Source organism: Schistocerca piceifrons, chromosome 3, assembly GCF_021461385.2.
Source record: "Schistocerca piceifrons isolate TAMUIC-IGC-003096 chromosome 3, iqSchPice1.1, whole genome shotgun sequence".
Taxonomy (NCBI): Eukaryota; Metazoa; Arthropoda; class Insecta; order Orthoptera; family Acrididae; genus Schistocerca; species Schistocerca piceifrons.
In genome coordinates this window covers 260996412-261023437 of record NC_060140.1, presented here as the reverse complement: position 1 = coordinate 261023437, position 27026 = coordinate 260996412, and the positions used below count along the sequence as shown (strand labels likewise).

The 27026-nt window shown below is 36.9% G+C and overlaps 1 protein-coding gene across 1 annotated transcript in view; it reads right to left on the bottom strand.

The window, feature by feature from the left end:
* Window positions 1-4757: 4757 nt before the first annotated feature.
* LOC124789573 (rap guanine nucleotide exchange factor 4) overlaps window positions 4758-27026 on the bottom strand; it is a 271079-nt gene continuing 248810 nt past the window's right edge. The window contains exons 15-16 of the mRNA XM_047256978.1: window positions 24858-24977; window positions 4758-4995 (exon numbers count right to left, since the gene is read on the bottom strand). Coding sequence (XP_047112934.1) covers window positions 4871-4995; window positions 24858-24977 — 245 coding nt within the window. The 3' untranslated portion in view covers window positions 4758-4870. The remainder of the gene's footprint in view (window positions 4996-24857; window positions 24978-27026) is intronic.

Here is a 27026-nt window from a genome sequence, read left to right as displayed (position 1 = left end):
CACTCTAATTTTCAAACCAACTACTGAGTTGGTGACAGCTTCACCACAGAACTTGTAACATTCAAAATAATAGTGAAATGTCATACGTATGACCCACTGACCAAGAAATAATCTTAACTAATGATAACAGAAGCACTGAGTTTTTGACAGGGACACAAAAGAAAGATGAAAAATGTGTGACTTCCAACAATTAATGCTTCTGCTATCCAACGAGTGGTCTCCTTTACTCTTAGAGTATTCAAATTCTACCAGAACTGTTTACACTAATGATACACAGCTTACACAAGTAAAAAAAACCTATGCAACATCTCTGATAACATTTGAAGGCAAGAAAGATGTATTTAGAACTATTAGGTTTTGCAATGAAGGAGAACTGAAACCAATTTGAAAACAGTAACAGTGGGGCTGGAAGAAAACAACTTCAAAGATTAATTTTTAAAAAATGAAAGCCGTAACATTTTCATTTTGATGTGATATGGGGTTTCACTTTTCTGATGTCCTTTTAAACACTAAACTAATTATATTCTCTGTTGCCACATGATCATTTGAGATGTGCTAATCATATATTCTGCTAAAGATGCATATGATAATATTAATAGATTGCGAACTGAACAAGAGCTCCATAAGGAAATGTCATTCTTGATGATGATACAGGGAAACCGTGGTGCACAGCCTTATTGAAGAATGATGGTTTCTACAGATTCAAGTAACATTTTAAATGCCTATGCTTTTATTAGCAAAAAGAGTTGTTTTTAGCAACAGACAAACTCCAGCATGGGAGGAAATTTAAACTAGACATGTGTAAATCCAAATGGGTATCCCACATTTCAGCACTATACAAATATAGGGAATGTAAGTTTGATTTTCCTACAGAATTTAATAAAGATGCAGCAGTTAGGTATGTAAATGGATAAAATGAAATGTTGCTAACAGAAAAGCATGCAAACATACATTAAAAGTCACCCAAGAAGAAATATAACAAAACTGGATTAGTTATCATTAAAGTCATTTTCCATTAATTTAACATTTGTTGGTTGCTGGCTTGTGTTTTTCTTCCTGTCTCTCTGTTTAAAGACTACAGATATGATTTATTATGTGTTTATTGACAGTAATAACAATTTGAAGGAAGCTTCATAATTAAAAAAACAAAAAAGGAAATGAGCGTTTGATGTCATTAGGCGGGAGGCCCATTGCAGGGCAGGTCCGGCCACCTTGGTGCGGGTCTTATTACATTCAATGCCACATCGGGTGACCTGCGTGCCAGATGGGGATGAAATGATGAAGAAGACAGCACAGCACCCAATCCCTGAGCAGAGAAAATCCCCGACCCAGCCGGGAATCAAACCTGGGCCCATAGGATGGCAATCTGTCATGCGGACCACTCAGCTTTCGGGGTAGACATCGAATATAATGTATATATGAAAACAAAACACTATGCACTGAACAAAGGTGGCAATGTTAGTAGACAGCAATAGCTGCTGCCTGTGTGTGCATGTGAAACTTCCTCTCAGATTAAAACTGTGCGCTGGACTGGGACTCAAATCTGGGACCTTTGCCTTTCTGGAAACAACCCCCAGGCTGTGTCTCTGCAATATCCTTTATTCCATTAGTGCTAGTCCTGCTAGGTATAAAGGAGAACTTCTTTGTAGTTTAAAAGGTAGGAGATGAGATAGTGGTGGGAGTAAACCTGTGAGGGCAGGTCTGGAGTTGTCTTTGGATAGCTCAGTCAACAAAGCACTTGTCTGTGAAAGACAAAGGCACCAGGTTCAAGTCGCAGTGTGGCACGCACTTTGAAGCTTGCCAGGAAGTTTCAAATCAGTGCACACTCTACCGAAGATCAAAAAATTCTGTGTGTGTGTTCTGTGGATAGTGCAATCTTAAATCATCTGTGAGCGCTCAAAACAAAATCCCATTCTTGAATGAAATATTCTCATTGGTAACTGATTTGACTCATTCATAAAAGACACTAATCATTGATAGTGATACTAGTCGTCAGAAGGAACAAAAATACAATTGATTTGCTAAAGTCATAATTTCTAGATAGGCATTCAAAACCAACACAACAGTTTTCGGTTTCTGAAAATATTTTCAAAAATAGTATTTACTGGCTAATAAATGATTGCACTCATTGAAATATTCAAAGGATACTTTTACACCTACAATTCTTGAAGAACTGATTTCTTACTGTATTAGAACAAAGATTAAATCATATTTGCAGTTCATATTGAACACAGTAAATTTTTAAGTTCTGACATTTCTAGTAACACTGGTTAGTTCCCTTTATCCACTTTTTATACCATCAGTTTGCTGACTATGTTATATGCACTGACACAGATGGCACAGTTGGTATGGCAACGTATTCTGAAGCACATATAACAGCCCAAAAAGAATGGAAAGTGGGGGACAACTTGTAACACATAATGAGGTACTGTGTTGAGAGAAGTCATTGATGAAGAAAATAAAACTGTGGCTATGTAGATAGTGCACAATACATTTTGGTGCTAAACCAAGTTTGTTATTAAATAGAATTATGTTGAGAAGTGGGAACTTATCACTAGCATGACATCTGAAAAAGCTGTTTGATGTATTAAATTACTTTTAATAGATTTTGTAAATTAACAGCATTTTCAAAATTAAAACATACGCAAAATCTGTACTCTATGCAGACAGCCAGTCACGTATAGTAGTACTTGTGTCTGGACTTTTCATCCATCTGCACCCTGATCCTAACCTAACAACTTTGTGGTGGCAGTGTAGAGATTTCAAAGCATTTCAGTCTGAGTTTGTATTATTTTGGTTACAGTAACAGCACAGTGTATAGGGATGATGTTTCATATTACTGAACACAGTAACAAAAAATGGCAATAGCACTCTGTCTGTATAGTGAACTACTTGGAAATGTTTCGGTTTAGTTCCTTCTGATAGACACTGTCACTGTACATTTGACCAAAGGGAGACAGTAGAGACTTAACCATTATTCTTATGCAAAGTAGGTTCTCACTATGACTCTCACGTGATACTCTCTTGTGGGTACAAGCCAGCCATGAGGAACTGCTTTAAATGGGAATTGACTGTTTTTCTAGTAAGGTATTGTCACAATGTCTTGTAAAACTGATACTGATGTAGTATCATGCTATTTGAAACTTAAGAGAGAGAGGACAGGAAGATAGAAAATCAGTGGATTCATGATTATTGTTACATAATATCATCTGATTTTTTATGGCATATGAAATGTGTCAGCTGATATTTGGAATTTTATTAATGTGCCATGATTAAAGATCATCATGTAGCATAATGAAAATGTTGCAACATTATGTACTTTTATAAATACAATTTGAAGAAATACTGGTAATGGTCTCAGCTTGTTTATTAATTATAGAGAAAAAAGGGGGAATGGTACTGTATTTCAGTAAAAGGCATTTGTACTTGACAAACCAAGTATGTTGTATGGCATTTAGCAGAAATAATCAGTTTTGCATTTGAATGGTCACGTTACACACTGGAGAGATTCTTTTCGGTATCTTTCTTGCTGTAATTAAAATAATACTAAAAAATTGAACTAACAAAGCATACACACTTTTTCTAATTAAGAATGATTGTCAGATACTACATTTATGACACTAGCATTCTTTTTGTTGCTGGGAAATTCATAAATGTTATAATATAATGTTTCAGCAGTGTTCACACTTTAAGATTTGACTGTATTAGTAACAGTAATGATTAGTTCTACCCAGATTAACAATATTTTATCATAAATAAATAATAAAAATAATTTAATAAAAACATCTTCTAGAATAAAAACTAAACATCAGTCATTTAGAATTTAAGCATCTCTTTATGAAGAGGCATTCATAATTTTTTCCATTAAGTAGTAATAAAATAGTTCCTCAGTAAAGCCATAATGGCTTTCTGGTGTCCTGCAGTAGTGAAAGACCTGATTTTCTAATTTAAAATTTCAACAATTGATAAATAGCTACAATTATTACTTCCTATGCAATGTGAAGAAACCATTTCATATATCATATTTGTATTAGTCTTTTTTTGACTGTGGCATGCTATTCAGCCAGGTGGCAACTACTGGAGCATGAATCACATATATCCTGACATCATATTTACAAAATATTTGTAAAAACCAATAGACTCTTTCATAGTGAAATACATATTGGTCATCTGCTGTAGTGTATCAAGCATGAAAATAAATTTAACTAATGCTGATAAAAAAAAGAGCACATGCATAGGAAATAACAAATTGTTAACTGTAAATAGAATGTTATCTACAGAGTGGCAAATAATAGTTCACAATTGAGAGAGAGAGAGAGAGAGAGAGAGAGAGAGAGAGAGAGAGAGAGAGATTGTCTTATTGTACACACAAACAAAAATTAAATACTTTTAAAATGTTTAATTTTATAAAATCTGATGCTGATTGTTGTGTAGTAGGCTTGGATAAAAATTTCACTCACATTCAACAATGATTATTGTTAAAATATTGCTTCTTGATGGGCAAGTACCTAGTGCCAAAAAAATGCACTGTACGAGTAAATTTCCCCTGAAAATTATCTGCATTTCTGAATGCTTTTCATTTTACTTTAATAATGTGCATACAGAGAAATTACAATTAAAAGAATAATTGTTAATATTAGATATTTTGTTATATAAATTAGTGTATCTTTTGTTACAAAATTTACATGCATATAAATAAAATTCAGTCATTTGTGACTAGATTTATGTAAACATTTACAAATGATACACTGAAGTATTTCTGGAAAGCTCTAGGATAGTTTTAATCAGTTCTTTGGAAAGTACATGTCCACAGGACCATAATGTCTTTGGTGTTATAAGTTTCATACCAACAGATTTGGTTTCTAATTTACTAAGATCTTCTTGGTTCAAGCTTCTGAGACAAGCTTGTTAGAACTCTCTGGTTATCTATTGTCCTCAAGCAACTGATGTACGATCGTACCTCTGCTTCACTTTTTGGAGATGGTGGTTCTAGAACTAAAAGAACCAACAGTAATTTGTAACTAATACATGTTCTGTACACATAAAAGTAAAGAGAAAATTTTTTAACTTTAATAATGATGTATAGCAGTACTATTCACAGGGGTTCATGTAGAAGATCAGATGTTTTCTAAAACATTTAATTCTGAAGCAGCTTCTGTCAATACAAAATAACATTATAATAAAACTATATATTGGCATATGCACTTTTGGTATCTGGACACTGGAAATATTGTGAATACGGTACTCAATAATGTTTCCATATTCAACTTCTCATGGCAGTTTATTGGTAGTTTTTAAATTTTACATTCAAAATTTTCAATAAGATTCATCAATATTCTTTGAAAATGTTATATTTCATGGGGGAGAGGTTGCTCCTGAATGTAATACAGTAGACTCTCAACTATCTGCCTTATGACTATCTAGCCTCTGTACTATCCAGCCTAATTAGTTAATATTGTAAAAATATTTCTCCATGATGAAATCTATTATATGTTCTGTTCTTTTCCAAAGCCTTAGCAAGTGGGCACTGGCTACAATGCTGTGCCACTCACAAACAACTATTAATACTCTTAGAGAGCAGCTCTGTAGGCAACTGTGTGGTGTTTCTTCAGTTGCATGTGCATTGGTAAATTGTTTTGTGCAATTCTTTGTCTTTTATTTAAGGAACCCAAAATGAGTGATAAAAAAACTTGTAGTGAGTATGGATCAAAAACTTCATGCTGAAATGTGACTGGGTTCTGAGGTTACAGCCAAAACTACTGCTTTGGAGTTAGGTGTAGGAAAACGTACTGTTGGATACAAGATGAAAAAATGAGCAGAAATTGGAAAGGGGTGTGCTTTCCAAGCTAATGGAAATAAAATAAAAGTAAGGCAGATAATGCTGTAAGGTAAACATAAAGAAGTTGAGAAAGCTTTATTTTTGTGGCATGAACATTTAAGATGAAAATATTTGCCTATTAATCAATGGCAAATGGAAGAAGAAGATTCAGACTATACTACAATTGATGGATGGTTTGACTGGTGGAAAAAATGATTCAGCATTTGCCAGGTTACCGTTAGTGCTCTGTTGACAAAGAGACTGTGCCATTCTATAAAAACTATCATAAGAAGTTAATTGATGACGAAGGAATTTCTGGTGAGCAGCTGTACTATTGCAGTGAGAGTGGTCTGAATTATAAGATGCTCCTTACAAAAATGCTTGCTTCAAAAAAGGAAGTACGACACCCAGATACAAGTTCTAACAGAGTTCAGAATTTAAACGAACCTTCAATTTGAGAAAGGAACTAAACAGCATAATTCTGGTACACTAGATCAACAAACACAGCCACCAAAAATTTTATTTTCACCCAGTTTCATCTCATCCAATGTGAAATGCAAACTATATTTAGTGAATTAAAATATTTGATGGCTAAAAAGTAAAATTAATGAACTATTTATCGGCATTGATGAATTCGAGTCAACCAACCCAGTTGACATAATCGGCCTCTCTAAACATCATGTGACCACTGATATAGATGCGTTAAGTCTTGCAGGATCTAGATTAGCTTCTCACTTTTGTAGAGCAGAAATGGAGAATGGAGGAGTTGCCAGATTCATCAGGAACTGCCACAAGTTTAATGCCATAGACATTCATACATTTTGTCTACTGCAGCACATGGAAGCATGCATAACAGAAGTAGACTTTCATAATAAATCATTCACAATAGTAAGTGTATACCGAGTAGCAGCAGGTAATTTTAATCTTCATAAATCACTTTGAAGCTCTATTGGCGTACTAAAAATTATATAGTGGTTACTGGCGATTTTAACAGAGATTTTTTTGAAAGCTCTTCAAGTAAGAACTTATTGCAGTCAGTGCATTGTCATTCAACTTAATTAATACTTTTAACTTTCAAACTAGAATATCTAAGGGCTCAAAGATGTCCATTTATAATATCTTTACAGAAAAGTCTAATGAACACATTTATATCATAAAACCTATAATAAGTAGTCTCTCAGATCATGACATGCAGTTCCTTTTGCTAAATGTTAATACTGACCAGGATAGAAAATTTACTACATCTGAATTCAAGAGGCTAGCCATTAAGCTAAAAATTGATTGTTTCAGGAAACTCCTCAAAGACATGAATTGGAGTAACGTGTACAATGCTCATAGCATGTTTTCCTCCAAACCTAGATTAGATCCTTGTTTTTTTTAAAAAAACTATGGATTATACAAGCAATAAAGCTATCCTGTAAGACAAAATGGAAACTACATCTATCAGTCACAAACAGATCTGATGCAAATAAATGCTGCAGACTGCAAAATATTGAAGATAGTAATATGGACATCAAAGTAAATGCTTTATGATAACAGGATAGTCACATCAGATAAGAAAATAAAGACAATGTGGGATTTCTGTTGGGTTGTAGCCCAAGGAAACATACACATTTCTGTAGGGCTCGGTATACTGCATACAGACGTCCACATTACAACAAATCATGCAGCGAATTCAACAAGCAAGATGGCATGGGCCATCAGGTTCACAAAGTCAAAGAACTTGCGATGGCAGAGATACACTGTTTGTACTTGTTGATGCCACAGCAATATGGTTTATAGTGAAGGCAGGGACTAATACAGTCACAGACGAAGAGAAGCACATAGCATTAAGAGTAAATGTTACATGTGTAACAGATGTGTGCAGTGTTGCTGAACTTCTCATTAAGCACTTCATATCTGTTACTAAAAAGATGGGGTTGTCAGGTTCTGTAGATGCTGCCTTGAATATCTCGTACCAGCTGCTAAAAATAACTACAATAACATGAGTATGATCCTCACAACACCAGTAGAAGTAATGATCATGGTAAAATCCTTCAAATCGCAAAAATCTAGTGCTTATGATAACATGTCAATGAAGATGATTAAAAAGTGAGCAAGCCTCTGAGTTTAGTGATATTTCTAGTTATTTGTGTAACCAGTCTTATCAGTGGAACATTCCCTGAACAGTTGAAATATGCTAAAATTAAGCCTTTGTATAAGAATGGAGATAAAGAAATACCATCAAACTTCTGTCCAATTCCACTTTTACCTGCATCCTCAAAAATTTTAGAGAGGTGATATACAGTCTTTTATTAACCATCTGACCACCAATAAAATATTATCCAAGTCACAACTTGGATTTCTAAAGGGTTTTGATATTGAGAAGGCTATCTACACATACAACGAGAATGTACTTAATTAACATGCATTAAGTATCAGGCACCATCTAAATGTGAACAATAATATGTGGTGTCCCCCAAGGTTCCATCTTAACACACTTACTTTTTCTTCTGCATGACCTTTCATCAATAACATTACCAGCCACCAAGTTTGTTTTGTTTGCAGATGATAGAAACATTGCAATAAATAGTAAATCAGATATAGCTTTAGAAAGGTCGGCTAATGAAATTTTCTTTGACATTAATAATGGATTAATGGCCAATTCTCTGTCACTAAACCTTGGGGGAAAAAAAACTATATGCAGTTCAGAACTTGTAAAAGATTTCCTGCCAGTATACACCTAAAATATGACAACAAGCCGACAGAAGAAGTTGACAATATTAAATTCTTAGGATTAAAACTTGATAATACACTCCTGGAAATTGAAATAAGAACACCGTGAATTCATTGTCCCAGGAAGGGGAAACTTTATTGACACATTCCTGGGGTCAGATACATCACATGATCACACTGACAGAACCACAGGCACATAGACACAGGCAACAGAGCATGCACAATGTCGGCACTAGTACAGTGTATATCCACCTTTCGCAGCAATGCAGGCTGCTATTCTCCCATGGAGACGATCGTAGAGATGCTGGATGTAGTCCTGTGGAACGGCTTGCCATGCCATTTCCACCTGGCGCCTCAGTTGGACCAGCGTTCGTGCTGGACGTGCAGACCGCGTGAGACGACGCTTCATCCAGTCCCAAACATGCTCAATGGGGGACAGATCCGGAGATCTTGCTGGCCAGGGTAGTTGACTTACACTTTCTAGAGCACGTTGGGTGGCACGGGATACATGCGGACGTGCATTGTCCTGTTGGAACAGCAAGTTCCCTTGCCGGTCTAGGAATGGTAGAACGATGGGTTCGATGACGGTGTGGATGTACCGTGCACTATTCAGTGTCCCCTCGACGATCACCAGTGGTGTACGGCCAGTGTAGGAGATCGCTCCCCACACCATGATGCCGGGTGTTGGCCCTGTGTGCCTCGGTCGTATGCAGTCCTGATTGTGGCGCTCACCTGCACGGCGCCAAACACGCATACGACCATCATTGGCACCAAGGCAGAAGTGACTCTCATCGCTGAAGACGACACGTCTCCATTCGTCCCTCCATTCACGCCTGTCGCGACACCACTGGAGGCGGGCTGCACGATGTTGGGGCGTGAGCGGAAGACGGCCTAACGGTGTGCGGACCGTAGCCCAGCTTCATGGAGACGGTTGCGAATGGTCCTCGCCGATACCCCAGGAGCAACAGTGTCCCTAATTTGCTGGGAAGTGGCGGTGCGGTCCCCTACGGCACTGCGTAGGATCCTACGGTCTTGGCGTGCATCCGTGCGTCGCTGCGGTCCGGTCCCAGGTCGACGGGCACGTGCACCTTCCGCCGACCACTGGCGACAACATCGATGTACTGTGGAGACCTCACGCCCCACGTGTTGAGCAATTCGGCGGTACGTCCACCCGGCCTCCCGCATGCCCACTATACGCCCTCGCTCAAAGTCCGTCAACTGCACATACGGTTCACGTCCACGCTGTCGCGGCATGCTACCAGTGTTAAAGACTGCGATGGAGCTCCGAATGCCACGGCAAACTGGCTGACACTGACGGCGGCGGTGCACAAATGCTGCGCAGCTAGCGCCATTCGACAGCCAACACTGCGGTTCCTGGTGTGTCCGCTGTGCCGCGCGTGTGATCATTGCTTGTACAGCCCTCTCGCAGTGTCCGGAGCAAGTATGGTGGGTCTGACACACCGGTGTCAATGTGTTCTTTTTTCCATTTCCAGGAGTGTACATTTAACTGGAAGGTGCATACCACAGAACTGCTGAGTGCCTGAACAAATCTCTGTTTCCAAGCCAAATGTTGTCAGACATAGGTGATATTAAAATAAAAAAAGGTAGTGTACTATGCTTACCTTCATTCTGTAATGTCACACAGGATTATTCTCTGGGTAACTCATCAAATGAAGCTAAAGTGTTCTGAGCCAAAAAAAGTGCATTATGAATTATTTGTGGTGTGAACTCAAGAACATCCTGCAGAGGAAACTGCTAAAAGCCAGCTGTAATCAACTCTGTAAAGTTCTAGCTCATATATTCAATTCCTCTCTAAATCAAGGTATCTTCCCTGACAGAATGAAGTATGTTACTGTGAAGCCCCTCTACAAAAAAAATTATCCCACAGATGTTTCCAACTATCATCCTCTCTCTCCTGTAACAGCATTTTCTAAAGTTTTTCAAAAATTAATATACGCCAGGATTGCCAATCACCTTGAAAAATTTGCTCTAATTAGTAAACAACAATTTGGTCTCAGATCAGGCATATCTACAACCGAAGCAATTTACACGCTTACAAATAACGTTGTAGAATGCCTTGACAAGAAAAAATTACCCATTGGCATATTCTGTGACCTGACTAAGGCTTTCGACTGCGTCGGTCACACAATACTTATACGAAAAGCACCCCAATATGGAATCCGTGGACAAATGGGTAACTGGCTCAGGTCATATCTAGAAGACAGACAACAAAAAATAGTATTAGGTGTTAACAATCTACAAGTAGGAGAGGTAGAGTCTGACTGGGGAACAGTACATCATGGAGTTCCACAAGGGTCAGTCCTTGGTCCCATCTTACCTATTATATATATATTAATGACCTACCCTTGTCCTCAAATAGTGCTATCAATATCACAATGTTTGCAGATGACAAGTATAGTGACAGCCAGCAAAACCTCCACTGACGTAGAGTTAAATACCAACCAAGCACTTGCAAACGCTCTGAACTGGTTCACGGCAAATTCTCTAGCAATAAACCTCAGTAAAACAAATTACATGCAGTTCCAGTCCAGTTACATAAGCCCAGAAGAGATTAACATTGCACACGAGAGCCAACAGTTACAGAGCGTTCAGTGCACAAAGTTCCTAGGCGATCACATAGATAACCGGCTCAACTGGGAATTCCGCATACAGCAAACACTAAAAAAGCTTAGCTCAGCAACATTTGCCATCTGAATAATCTCCAAAATTGGAGACATCAACGTATCAAGGTCTGCATATTTTGGCTACTTTCATTCAGTGATGTGCTATGGAATAATCTTTTGGGGCAACGCACCACTTTCAAAAATAATTTTTGTAAGCCAGAAAAAAGTAGTCCGAATTATATGTAGTGTCCCTCCAAGAACATCATGTCGAAATCTTTTTAAACAGTTAGGTATATTAACCACTACCTCACAATATCTCCTCTCACTCATGGCTTTCACTCTTCTCAATTCCTCTGAATATGAAACATATGAGGCATACCATCATTATAACACAAGACGGAAAGGTGATATGCACTGTGAATGGAAAAATCTCTCTCTGGTACAAAAAGGGGTCAAGTACACAACTACAAAAATCTTTAATGCACTGCTGAGTAATATAAAGTTTCTAAAAGAAAAGAAAATGCTATTCAAAAAAGAGCTAAAGGAATTCCTACTGGAAAAATGTTTCTACTCTTTAGATGAATTCTTCAACAGAGATAAATAATTTGAGTAGCAATTCAGATTATTTCCTTTGTCATTGTTATCTGTATTGTTTTTTATCACTGTTGTATTTTTGTATTGTATTGTTTATTATATTGATTATATTATTATACTGTAGCAGTTTTGAATCATTCATTTACCATGTGTAATATACCAGTATGTATTGTATTGTATGATCTCTATATTGTATCTGCTTTGACTCATTCCACATCCATGCTTAATCACGCATTACTGGATCTATGGAATATGTATCTCAAATAATAAATAAAAAGGGCTGTTTAAGGAACAGAGGATGCTAACAACTGCTTCCCAATATATTTATTCTTAGTGAAATTTGTAATTAAAAATTTGTCTTTTATTTTCAAAGCAAGAGCTCAGTTCATGAAATCAACCTAGAAATAATAATAACTTTCACAAAGATTTAAAGGCATTTACTTTGGTTCAGAAAGGTGTCCACTATTCAGTAACAAACATTTTCATTTTCAATAACACACCAGCAGCCACAAAAATTTAACTATTAATAAAGTTCAGTTTGAGAAGAGTCTAAAGGATTTATTGGTGGCCAACTCCTCCTGTTCCATTGATGAATTTCTTAGCAGAACTGACTGATGTGGGGATGTTATTAAAAAAATGTCACAGAATGTGAATATCAACAATGTAGGAAAAGACAGATTGCTACTTACTGTAAAGAAGACACATTAAGTTGCAGACAATTAAATTACACTTACATAACTCTTTCAGCCACAGCCTTCATCAGTAAAAGAGACATACACACAAGCAAGCACACCTCATGCACACATGGCAGCTAACTCCAGCGTCTTGGGCCAAGATGCTGGAGTTGGTGGTCATGCGTGCATGAGGTATGCTTGTTTGTGTGTATGAATGATGTGTGTATCTCTCTTACTGATGAAGGCTGTGGCCAAAAGCTTCATGTAAGTGTCTTAATTGTGCGTGTCTGCAACCTAATGTGTCTCCTTTATGGTAAGTAGCAATCTGTCTTTTCCTACAGTGTTGGTATTCCTACTAGAGTTTCCACTGTTTGGGGTAATGTGAATATTGTGTACAATCTGACTTTTTTTACAAATTTTATGTAGTAATGTGATCACTGCAAATAAGTAGCATGACCACAAGAGATTAATGATGTTAAAATAATTGAAACAATTTTGTATTAAATGATGTCCAACATATTATGTACGTACTATGTATCAACAAGGTCTCATGGACAAATAAATAAATAAGCTGCTGTAAAACACTTTTTATTTTATTTCTTTGTTTGAAGATGCGTGGGTACAATAGCCTCAGAATTATCATATGCATCTAAGTGTTGTTGTTGTTGTTGTTGTTGTTTGATGCAGCTCTCCATGCAACTGTATCCTGTGCAAGCTTCTTCATCTCCCAGTACCTACTGCAACCTACATCCTTCTCAATCTGCTTAGTGTATTGATCTCTTGGTCTCCTTCTACGATTTTTGCCCTCCACACTGCCCTCCAATACTAAATTTGTGATCCCTTGATGCCTCAGAACATGACCTACCAACCAGTCCCTTCTTCTGGTCAAGTTGTGCCACAAACTCCTCTTCTCCCCAATTATATTCAATACCTCCTCATTAGTTACGTGATCTGCCCATCTAATCTTTAGCATTCTTCTGTAGCACCTCATTTCAAAAGCTTCTATTCTCTTCTTGTCCAAACTATTTATTGTCCATGTTTCACTTCCATACATGGCTACACTCCATACAAATACTTTCAGAAACGACTTCCTGACATTTAAATCTATACTCGATGTTAACAAATTTCTCTTCTTCAGAAACGCTTTCCTTGCCATTGCCAGTCTACATTTTATATCCTCTCTACTTTGACCATCATCAGTTATTTTGCTCCCCAAATAGCAAAACTCCTTTACTACTTTAAGTGTCTCATTTCCTAATCAATACCCTCAGCATAACCCGACTCAATTCCATTATTCTAGTTTTGCTTTTGTTCATGTTCATCTTATATCCTCCTTTCAAGACACTGTCCATTCCATTCAACTGCCCTTCCAAGTCCTTTGCTGCCCCTGACAGAATTACAATGTCATCGGCGAACCTTGAAGTTTTTATTTCTTCTCCATGGATTTTAATACCTACTCCGAATTTTTCTTTTGTTTCCTTTACTGCTTGCTCAATATACAGATTGAATAACATCGGGGAGAGGCTACAACCCTGTCTCACTCCCTTCCCAACCGCTGCTTCCCTTTCGTGCCCCTCGACTCTTATAACTGCCACCTGCTTTCTGTACAAACTGTAAATAGCCTTTCGCTCCCTGTATTTCACCCCTGCCACCTTCAGAATTAGAAAGAGAGTATTCCAGTCAACATTGTCAAAAGTTTTCTATAAGTCTACAAACGCTAGAAACGTAGGTTTGCCTTTCCTTAATCTTTCTTCAAGATAAGTCTTAAGGTCAGTATTGCCTCACGTGTTCCAATATTTCTACAGAATCCAAACTGATCTTCCCCGAGGTCGGCTTCTACCAGTTTTTCCATTCGTCTGTAAAGAATTTGCATTAGTATTTTGCAACTGTGACTTATTAAACTGATAGTTCAGTAATTTTCACATCTGTCAACACTTGCTTTCTTTGGGATTGTAATTATTATATTTTTCTTGAAGTCTGAGGGTATTTCGCCTGTCTCATACATCTTGCTCACCAGATGGTAGAGTTTTGTCAGGACTGGCTCTCCCAAGGCTGTCAGTAGTTCTAATGGAATGTTGTCTACTCCCGGGGCCTTGTTTCGACTCAGGTCTTTCAGTGATCTGTCAAACTCTTCACGCAGTATTGTATCTCCTATTTCGTCTTCAGCTACATACTCTTCCATTTCCATAACATTGCCCTCAAGTACCTCGCCCTTGTATAGACCCTCTAGATACTCCTTCCGCCTTTCTTCTTTCCCTTCTTTGCTTAGAACTGGGTTTCCATCTGAGCTCTTGATATTCGTACAAGTGGTTCTCTTTTCTCCAAAGGTCTCTTTAATTTTCCTGTAAGCGGTATCTATCTTACCCCTAGTGAGATAAGCTTCTACATCCTTACATTTGTCCTCTAGCCATACCTGCTTAGCCATTTTGCACTTCCTGTGGATCTGATTTTTGAGACATTTGTATTCCTTTTTGCCTGCTTCATTTACTGCATTTTTATATTTTCTCCTTTCATCAATTAAATTCAATATTTCTTCTGTTACCCAAGGATTTCTACTAGCCCTTGTCTTTTTACCTACTTGATCCTCTGCTGCCTTCATTATTTCATCCCTCAAAGCTACCCATTCTTATTCTACTGTATTTCTTTTCCCCATTCCTGTCAATTGTTCCCTCATGCTCTCCCTGAAACACTGTACTACCTCTGGTTCAGTCAGTGTATCCAGGTCCCATCTCCTTAAATTCCCACCTTTTTGCAGTTTGTTCAGTTTTAATCTACAGTTCATAACTAATAGATTGTGGTCAGAGCCCACATCTACCCATGGAAATGTCTTACAATTTAAAACCTTGTTCCTAAATCTCTGTCTTACCATTATATAATCTATCTGAGACCTTCCAGTATCTCCAGGCTTCTTCCTACAACCTTCTTTTATGATTCTTGAACCAAGTATTAGTTATGATTAAATTAAGCTCTGAGCAAATTTCTACCAAGCGGCTTCCTCTTTCATTCCTTACTCCCATTCCATATTCATACTATGTTTCCTTCTCTTTCTTTTCCTACTATTGAATTCCAGTCACCCGTGACTATGAAATTTTTGTCTCCCTTCACTATCTGAATAATTTCTTTTATCTCATCATACATTTCATCAATTTCTTCATCATCTGCAGAGTTAGTTGGCATATAAACTTGTACTACTGTAGTAGGTTTGGGCTTCTTATCTATCTTGGCCACAATAATGCGTTCACTATGCTGTTTGTAGTAGCTTACCCGCATTCCTATTTTCCTATTCATTATTAAACCTACTCCTGCTTTACCCCTATTTGATTTTGTGTTTATAACCCTGTAGTCACCTGACCAGAAGTCTTGTTCCTCCTGCCACCGAACTTCACTAATTCCCACTATATCTAACTTTAACCTATCCATTTCCCTTTTTAAATTTTCTGACCTACCTGCCCGATTAAGGGAGCTGACATTCCACACTCTTATCCGTAGAACGCCTATTTTCATTCTCTTGATAACAGCGTCCTCCTGACTAGTCCCTGCCCGGAGATCCGAATGGGGGACTATTTTACCTCCGGAATATTTTACCCAAGAGGACACCATCATCATTTAACCATACAGTAAAGCTGCATGCCCTCAGGAAAAATTACGGCTGTAGTTTCCCCTTGCTTTCAGCCGTTCACAGTACCAGCACAGCAAGGCCATTTTGGTTAGTGTTACAAGGCCAGGTCAGTCAATCATCCAGACTGTTGCCCCTGCAACTACTGAAAAGGCTGCTGCCCCTCTTTAGGAACCACACGTTTGTCTGGCCTCTGTAACATTTGTCTGGCCTCTCAACAGATACCCCTCCGTTGTGGTTGCACCTACGGAATAGCTATCTGTATTGCTGAGGCATGCAAGCCTCCTCACCAATGGCAAGATCCATGGTTCATGGAAGTGTATTGAACATTTAATATTTGGAGCAAGTTACATAGCCTTTTAAATGTAAATATGCTTCAGATTTTATCTTTTTTGACCAAGTCCACATCCACAAGGGTGATTTCATTTGAGATCTATGCAAGGTACACTAGCACATCTGTTCTTCTTGTAAATATTTAATGTGTGCTCAAATTGTTAATGTAATTCTGGCAAATACTTATTAAGAAACAGATAGCTTTGTTATGAAACTAGTTTTCCATCTAAATGTATGGAATGAGAAATTTTTTAGGAACGCTGTTTATTTCTTTTTTATATAATTATATGGAAATACTTTGGTCTGTTTTGCAACATCAAATTATAAAACTAAAAAAGTTCATACATATTATATTGAATTCCACATGTTACGGCAGAAAAATCCACTTTAACAACATAGTCGCATCACGTTACAACAACATGGGTTCTTACATTTAGAAACAAATGGAAAAAATATACTAATTACTTATTTGTAGACTTGATCACCTGATAATTTTTGGAGACTTCGGCACTCTCAAGTCCATTAGCCAGTAATAAGAAAAGGAGGGTTGCCACCACCCAAATGGCAAGCAGCTTTTAAAATCCAGTTTGTGAATATATTTATTCATATTTTATTTATTTGTTTATTTTGAGCAATAAAATCCCTAAACAATGTTTTTTTGAAGAAAAAAGTCTGACTCAAATTCATTTAGATATTTGTCACAGCTTTACACTCAGGAAAACAAAAAACTGCAGAATGACTAATCTGAATCACCGATTCAGGTAAGTAAAAGATAGTTTTACTTCCTAATCTCACACGAACTTTCCTTTAGTGGATAAAATCTTTTTATTGGTCAATTAATTGAAGTTAATATTTTATTTGAACCAAAAGTGAAGCACATTTGTCTGATTGATGCAATGGCACTCACTTGAACACAATATGCAGCACGGTTTGCACTCATGTGCTTGTGGCAATAGATAATTACACAGATACCTCCTGGGGGATACAAGCTAATAATATACAGCTATAGAGCCAATAACAGAAAAGAGGAATTTCTACATACACACAAAATTTGACTGAAGTCTCACGGATACAAGAGATACATAGATTTAAGTCCCGTAGTACAAGTCTGTTATAAATGGTTCATCTGATAACCACGATCAAGTAGCAGCAATAAAATATCCTCATCAGTCATATATAAGTAATAAGAGGAATGAACAATTTTACAGAATTCTACAGGTTAAATCAGTTGCACTATTCAGAGAGAATTTTCAGAAAAAAACAGGAAAGACACAAAGCAAATGAGAAATCTAGTTCTTTCCTAAAAATATCCTCACACCAATATGAATTAAGTCAACTGTGACAGTGTAAGCTAAAGTAAACAGTGGTTAACTTCTGATGTCAAAATATGTAGCACAAGGAAGAAAGAACTATATTTGATACAGAGGACTAGCTCTAATCAAGATTTAAAGGTGCAACATAAGCTGTTGTCTCTGTATGTCCATCGTTTTACAGATGGTTGTGGGACCTCAGCTGCTTGATGCAGAATGTCAAATCAAAACATCTTTCAGCCATCTAAATTTCCAAATTGTTATTTTATTGAGCAACCAGTGCCAGCAATGCATTACACCATCTTCAGGCATCTAACATTTACACATGTTAGCATCTGATTTATTTTAAATTGGAATTACAATATTCTTCTTCAAGTCTGAAGGTATTCACATGTTTTGCACACCAGGTGGATTAGATTCATCATGGCTGGCTCTCCCATGATTATCATTAACTCTGAGGGAATTATAGAGTGCAGCAATCAGTCTTTCTTTCTTTTTTGTTCTTTTTTTAGATTTTTACTACGCAAATCCAGATTTCTGAGAGAATGTCAATTATTCCAGGGGTCTTGTTTCGACTTAGATCTTACAGTGCCCTTTCAAATTCTCATTGCAATATCATACCTGCCCTCTCATTCTCATCTTCATCTACTTCATGAGGGAGTTTGACGAATTTTAAATAAGTAAATTCCTCACAAAGTATTACTGTAGGTGGACGAAATTTCAAATAAGCAAACTGTAACCTTTTCATGTCTCCTGTACATCATGCATATGTTCTGAAATTCTGTACATCATGAGATGAGTAAAACACATTTCACCTATGTTACAACACTGTTAAGATTTAAGACTATGTTTATTTCAAAAGACCACAAGTGAGGTGTAAATTACAAAGTGATTAACTGCCCTCATTTAACTTTATCATCATTCTGGATACCTAAATTCTGATAAATAGAATTTCAACAAGTGTGTTGTTTGTGGCCTGTCAATACCACAGTCTCCCAGGTTCTCCATATTAAACCTTTGGATTTTGTTTGTGTGGTGATATGTAAAAGCTATGATGTATTCCAGACCTGGTAATAAGAGTTTAAATTAAATTAGATTAGATATGCTTTTCATTCTGGTTGATTCACTGTAAGATGATCCTCGATGATACAGAACATTTCAGATAAACAAGAATACATAGTAAATATTTACAATGAAAAACAAATATGTTGATTTTCCTTCCACAGATTCCAAGTGAAATGACTGTCATGGCTCTGAGCACTATGGGACTTAACATCTATGGTCATCAGTCATGGATGCGTAGTAAGCCATCAAAATTTTAAACATATTTTCACTTAATACATAAAATAAAAATAACATTTTACAACACTTATTTACAGTGATCATATTACTGTGCTGAATTTGTACAATACTCATGTTATTTGATACTATTGGTAAAACGCGCACCCGCACCCGCGCACGCGCGCACACACACCAGTTGGTTGTACTAGAAGTTCACTGATGGAATAGGAGGAATTGGTCACCAATAAATCCTCTAGGCACACTGAACTTTAACCATCAATAAACTTGTTCCGATATTGTATTGTGGATAGCTGGCAATGCATTCGAAACATACCTGGGATTTTTGAACATGTACGGGTTTGAGCAGACATGCTTAAGCCTGACTTCACATATATGGTGATCATGTGGAACACTTTTAACGTGGATATCTGCAGCTTAGATCCACGGGGACCCTGATATGAGGTGTTTATATATTCTGTCTTAATGTGTCATATTGGGGAAATCATTGGTTTTTGGTTCTAAGTGTATTAGAATTATCTACTAATTTTCTTGGCCTGTACTCACCTCTTTCATCTGTACCTACAGCAGTCAAACACCCAGTGTATTCAAACTGAAATTTTCCAGCATCTCCTAGGCTCTTCCACATATACAGCCTTGTTACACAATTCTTAAACCAAACGTTAGTGATGCTATGTGTAAAATTCTATCAGGAAAATTTTCATAATCCAATTCTGGCTAGAAATATGTTTTAAAAAAGTTAGTTTGGGTGTCTGCACTTACCATGCCCCCTCTTTCTATGCTGTGAACCACACTTTGTCTACACTAGAAATTTTTTGTGCATTAATTTTTTGTTCAGACAATTGAAACAAACTGCAGATGAATCCAGAAAGTTGTCATAAAAATTCTCTACTTGCCCCTTTGTTTACACTGTGTTTTTTGAATAGTATGTGCTACAAACTTATCTCAGTTTTTAGTTTTGCACATATCAACCCGTTTCGCTCAAAGTGGGTCATAGCAGTGGACACATATTCAAAATAGTAATGGAATGTCGAATTTTGCATGTAAAGGGTACACAAAAATTAAATAACAGAGTTACAGATGCTGCTTCTAAGTGTGAAGGAACAATTTTCAACAAAGTCACCAAGTTCATCGAAGAAGAAAATTAGTGAAGGGGTTGATCACGCTGTGTACAGTGTTGTAGACAAGTTTTCCAGTGGATTTAGGTTAACTGACTTAGAAATACTTCCCATATGATTAATTTTTCATGTGCATGTGGTAATTGTGGGTCAAAAGGCCTTAGAGTGATGAGTGTGCCATAATTGGGATTGTAACTAATATACATATTTTGTGTAAAGTCTGCAAATATAATGTTCAGTTCAAGACTTCTGCTCCCCATGGGAAGATGATGTATGAGGCGAATAGAAGATTGTGCCAAGATGTTTAGGTGTAGGCAGAGAAGGCACAAATTTGTTTTGTGGCTTGAGGGAAATGCCTGCACCAGTGACTAGATTCAGTGATTACAACAGAACACTCCTCAGTGCTCTTGAAGTTGGGTGCAAGGGGGACATGAAAGCAGCTTGCGAGGAAGCTGTAGGTATTAACAATGAACAGGAAGGAGGACAATTTGTAGTGAAGACAGATCTGTGTGTCTCTTGTGATGCAACCTGGATGAAGAGGGGCCGTATATCACTTGCTGGTGTATCATCTGTCATTAGTGTGGATACATGGAAAATCTTAGACTTCCAAGTAATGAGGAAATATTGCTGTCAGTGTGACACGAGAAAGAACAATGATGGCTGTGAAGAAGAAAGGTGGCAGCAGGAACACATGAAAGCGTGCAGCAGAAATTACCAGGGATTAAGTGGAGGGATGAAAGCAGCTGGGATGAAACTAATATTCCAAAGGTCAGTTGAACAATAAGGTGTTAGGGATGTGTAGTATCTATGTGATGGCAATTTCAGTGCTTTTAAGACTGTTTTAGGAGCAATCCTTATGCCTGACAAACTAAAATTGAAAAACTGGATGTGTGGTGCATATTCAAAAGTGAATGGGAGGTACACTTCTCTGAGTGAAGAAAGAAATGGAAGACAAGAAATTAGAAGATAGAAAGCCACTGGAAGGTGTAAACAGACTGACAGACAAGGAAATTCATACGTTACAAATATACTATGGAAAAGCTATCAGGGATAACTTACACAGTGTGACAACAATGCAATGAGCTATGTGGGCAATATTCTTTCACAAAATTTCCACAGATGATAATCCTCAACATTCCCTTTGTGACTTATCGTGGTGCAAATGTAGAAGCCAGTGGAAAGACATACACCCACAAACATGGTTTGCCACTTGCTAGTTTAGATGATATAAAACCAGCTTTCTAGCCAATCCTGAAGTGCTTAAAAAATGTGTACATGGGAAAACACAGAATACAAAAGAGAACTATAATCACCTTATATGGGTGCATAGTCCAAAAACAGTATTTGTGTTCTCAGTTGTTGTGGAGATAGCTACATGTGATGTCTGTCTAGTGTTCAATACTGGAATTGTAGGCAGGATTAAGTGCCTGCAGAGACTAGGCTTCCACCCAGGTGCATTCACAGTGAAGATACTCAGAAGCATTGATGAAGCGCGACTGGACGAAGTTTAGGCAGCAGAAGAAAAAATGCAAAAGTTGGCTATGTAAAGGAGGCATGGGAAGAGATTACTCCAGGAAGACGAGTAAGGGAATAAAGATTATGGATATGGACAAATAAGTCACTAGAGGTATAACAATATTGTCAAAAATTGCAATAATTCGAAATTCCTTAAACTGATTTTTTTTAGTTGTAATTTACCTTTTCTCAGTAACTGTAAAAGCTAAAGTCCTCAAATTTGGCATAGTTCTTAAGAATTAGTTACTGAATAATGCTGTGCACACTTTTTCATTATCTTTTCTGTGAGAAAAGTACACCTTTAAAATTTTAAAATAATAGAGCAGTCCTGGGTAGCACAAAACTGAAAAATTAATTTCAAAGCAACTATACCCTTAAACAAAAATCTGTTCCATATGTTTTATTAGCCTCTTATGCAGACATAAAATGTGAAATTCCAGTTTCATTGCTTAATTAGTTTACAAGAAAAGGTATATTATAGAAACAATGATAATTAAAAATTCAAATCCTTACTAGGGGATGGCTAGAGGACAAATTTAAGCCTACAGAAGCAAGAATAACTAGGGGAAAGATAAATACCACCTACAGGAAAATTAATGAGGCCTTGTGACATAAGAGCAACAGCTGCATCAATATCAAGAGCTCTGATGGTAAGAAGATAAAAGTGGAATATGGAAGGACTATATAGAGGGGCTATATAACGGAAATGAACAAGGCAATATTATAGAAAGGCAAAAGGAAGTAGATGCAAATGAGATGGGAGAAGAATTTGAGAGAGTGCTGAAAGACGTAATCTGAAACAGGGCTGCTGGTGTAGACGACACTCCCTCAGAACTGCTGAAGTCCATGGGAGACCCACCCATGGCTAAACCACTCCACCTGGTGTGCAATGGTATATGAGACAGGGGAAATATTCTTAAATTTCAAGAAGAAAGTAATAATTTCCCCAAAGACATCAGGTTCTGAAAGGCAGAATATTACTGAACTATCAGTTTAGTAAGTCTTGGTTGCAAAATACTGACATGAATTATTTACATAAGAATGGAAAATCTTGTAGAAGCTGGTCTGGGGAAGATCAGGTCGAGTTCTGGAGAAACGTTGGAACATACGAGGCGGTACTGATCCTATGACTTGTCTTAGAAGGTAGTGTAAGGAAAGGCAAACCTAAATTTACAGTAAAGGTGGATTTGGAGAAAGATTTTGATACTGTTGACTGGAGTAAACTCTTTAAATTTCTGAGGAAATCAGGGGTAAAATACAGTGTGTGAAAGATTATTTACAACTTGTATTAGCAAAGGAAATAATAACTTTGTTGTTTGCCAATGGCACTGTAATTCTCTCAGGGAGAGCAAAGGACTTGGAAGTGCAGTTTACTCGAAAGACAGTGTCTTGAAAGAAGAATATAAATGAACATTAACAAAAGCACAACAAGGGTAGTGGAATGTAGTCAAATTAAGTTAATGATGCTGAGGGAATTAGACTGGGAAAGGGAAGTAGTAGATAACATATGATGGCTGAACTAGAGAGAATGCAAAATGTAGAATAGTAACAGAAAGATAAACATTTCTGAAGAAAAGATATTTGTTAACACTTAATATAAATTTAAGAACTAGGAAGTCCTTTTTGGGGCATTTGTCTGGAGTGTAGCTTTGTACAGAAGTGAAACATGGGCAATAAGTAATTCAGACATGAAGAGAACAGAAGCTTCTGAAATGTAGCATTACATAAGAATGATGAAGATTAAATGAGTACACTGTGTAACTAATGAGGAGGTAATGAGCATAATTGGTAAGATAAGAAATTGTGGCATTACTTGACTAAAAGAAGGGATCAGATGATAGGACACACTCTGAAACATTAAGGAATTTCAGTAATTTGAATACAATGTGTTAATGTTCCACAATAACATGTTGTACCCAAGTTATTAATATGTCTATGTTCCTCCAAGGCTAGATGGAATATTCAGTATATAGAATTAAGGAATTGTCAATTTAGTACTGGAGGGAATTGTGGGGGGATAAAAGTTGCAGAGTACTTCAAATGGACATAGTTTGCGGTAGGAACACAGTGATGAAGAGGCTTGCGTAGAACATTCTAGTGTGGAGAGCTGCATTAAACCCATCTTCAGACTGAAGACCACCACCACCACCACCACCACCAATCACATAACTACCCAATTAAATGATATAAGATTCCATGTTCTGACTTGTAGGTTGCCAGTTTTGTTTTTCTCATCATGATATGATATGCTCCTGAGTAGCCTGTCCTGAAATCCAGTTGGAGACTATTTTACCTCTGGAATATTTTACACAACAGGATGCCATCATCACTCATCCACAGAGCAGAGTTGCATGTCATCAGGAAAAATGATCGCTTTAAATTCCACTTGGTTTCAGCTCCTCATTGTAACATCACAGGAAGGCTATGCAAAATTATTCAATATTTCATCAGAAAGGGTAAAAAATCCCAGTAACAAGGCAAGGATGATTTGGAGCAATCTTAGGCATGTATTGAATAAACTCAATAAGGCAAATGATATTCAAGTCCCTGATGATAGTAACAATGAGACAGATGATATTAAATTCATCTTTATGACCACTAACTTTGATGAATTATTGCCAACAGTAGTTAACAACACAGGGCAATAAGTTGCCAATAATGGGCAAATCATTACACTTATTAAACAGACATTTGAGAAAATTATGAAAAGGGTAGTTTTTTGGCTGAAAGCTTACTCCACCACCAGATGTCACTTATGTCAAATCATCTGTCAGATATAAAAAATCATAATGTCACAAACTGTAGTACATCTCCTCATGCTATGATGAATTTCAACCAGAGTCTTAATATGCTGTGCTGGTCTAGTAGCACTAGTGGTCCTAATAATGAAATTAATCTAGTTTGTAGAAATAATTGCAGGAACCTGATATGTGAGAAATTTCATGCTAATAAAATATTTCACAATATGCTGTCTGTGTGAATCTAGAGTAGTGTATGTACAGCACTCTCATAAATCCCATAGATATGTTCCAAGCAATGTTCAGAGGTAACAGTGTAGTTTCCACTGTACTTAAATCTAACATGTGGATCAACTGGATGTCAAATTCGTAATAAATAGCTTTGATATGTACACAAAATATTGTATCTCATGTACCTATGATACAACATTAGTAGGACACACATTTTTCTACAATGTTTTACCAATGGTTTACTGAGAGGCTAACATAAAATGCCAATTTACCTATACGTCTGCTACGACAATATCTAATTGTTCGCATTGTTTGTGCCAGCATGTGCATCTTCTCAAAATTCACCAAGCCATCCAGACAGGTTTTGTTCCCTTCATGAGTGAATGTCATGTCTGAAACAAATGGCAAATAAAACAGAAAAAGCACGAAAATTAAGAATTTACTCTTTCATACAAATACTTAATAAATTTAATACAGTGAATGGTCCAAGGTTTGTTATGTGACACATCAACGCTATCAAAAAGAAGCTAGAATAAGACAGTCATAATTATGCACAAAACTGCTTTAATGACTTATTTATTGTATTGAATACACTAAAATTTTAAAAAATATCAAAAACAATTAACTTAAAAATTAGTGACAAAGGAAGGCAGATAAGGATTTAAAATCCAATTTGTGAGGAGATCATTAGAGGTCATGGTATACATCATAAGTTGCTTCTAGGGAAGTCAACCATTAAATTCCTAGATGTAGTAGTTAAAATACTTGAAGAAACCTGCCCTAAACAGTACCAAAGAACCCACAAGAATAACACCCACAACAAAACGAAAAGAATGAAAGAATGGTACACACCACAATTAAACAATTTAAGAACAATTATGCTCATGTATCATGACAGGGCTCACCATAGTGAAGCAGATAAAAATATGTATGAACTAGCCAGAAAACACTGTAGGTCTGAAATCAAGACCGCAAAATGCAAAGCCAATGACACATTCATACTCAATTCCACAAATAAATGCAAAGCAGCATGGAAAGTCATTAAAACTGAAATAAACTGTCAAAAGAAAGAAAACAGTACACAGATTCCTCCACATATATTAAATGCACATTTTGTCAATCCTGTCTCTGACATTAAGATAGAGGGAGATGCGAGAAAGGCAGAAGCACTGCTACCTACAATACACAGAAGGCTGAGTGATAAATTTGAATGGGCATTAGTAACTCCTAGACAGGTCAATGAATCAATAGCCAAGTTCAGTATCTCCAGAGCTGATGATTACTATGGTTTATCTAATTATGTCATAAAAAATATAAGAGAAAAAATAATAATCCCCTTAACAAGGGTAATAAATAAGATATTAAATGAAGGTGTTTACCCAGATTGTTAAAAATCTCTCTTATCATACCTGTGTATAAGAAAGGTGAAAAAGATTTACCTGACAATTACTGACCCCTCTTGCTAGTTCCCATATTTTCAAAAATAATAGAGTACTGTATCCATCAGCAAATGAGGCAGTATTTTGAATTGAACAAACTTCTATGTTCCATACAGTATGGGTTCAGAACTGGTCTCTTAACCATGAAGGCAGCAGAGAGCATTGTCACTAAAGTATACAACTCCTTTGAGAATAAATCCACAATTAGTACGAGACTGTTGGACCTTGTGAAAACATTCGATACTGTATCCCACAATATTATTGTAAGAAAGCTGCAGTATTACAGACTAGGGGAGAGTGCTCTCCAACTGTTACTGTCCTACTTATGCAATAGAAAACAAACAGTGGATATAAATGAAAAAAGGTCCAGTTTCTTGCCGGTTACCAAAGGAGTACCACAGGGCTCCATACTTGGACCTTTTCTTTTTGTAGTCTACATAAATGATTTGCTTTCTTCATTACCTTGTGACACAGCACTGTATGCAGACGATACAATGCTAATTATTGAGGGAAACAACTTGGATGAATTACAGAATAATGTAACAATAGCAATGGACAGATGCACCAGCTGGTTTCAGGCAAATTCATTACAGATAAATAATAATAAGACAGAAGACACTGTATTTAATTTGAATGCCCCCAAACATGAATACAAATCTGTAAAATTAATAAGGTTCCATATTGACCAAAATCTTAACTGGGAAACACACACAGGCTTGCTATGCAAAAAACTCTCAAGTGTAATCATCTTGTTACATAAACTGAGAGGCTCTGTTAGTAGAACACTTCTACTATGTGCATACTTCTTCCACTCTCATCTCGCTTATGGGATTATACTATGGGTAAACTGCCCAATTTCAAATACTGTGTTCAAATGGGAAAAAAAGCAATCAGATGCCTTGTAGGACTACCAACCAGAGACTCATGCAGGCTTGTATATTTATAGTTGCCTGATATATGCCAAAGAAAATTTAAATAACTTTGACCTTAGGATGGCAATGC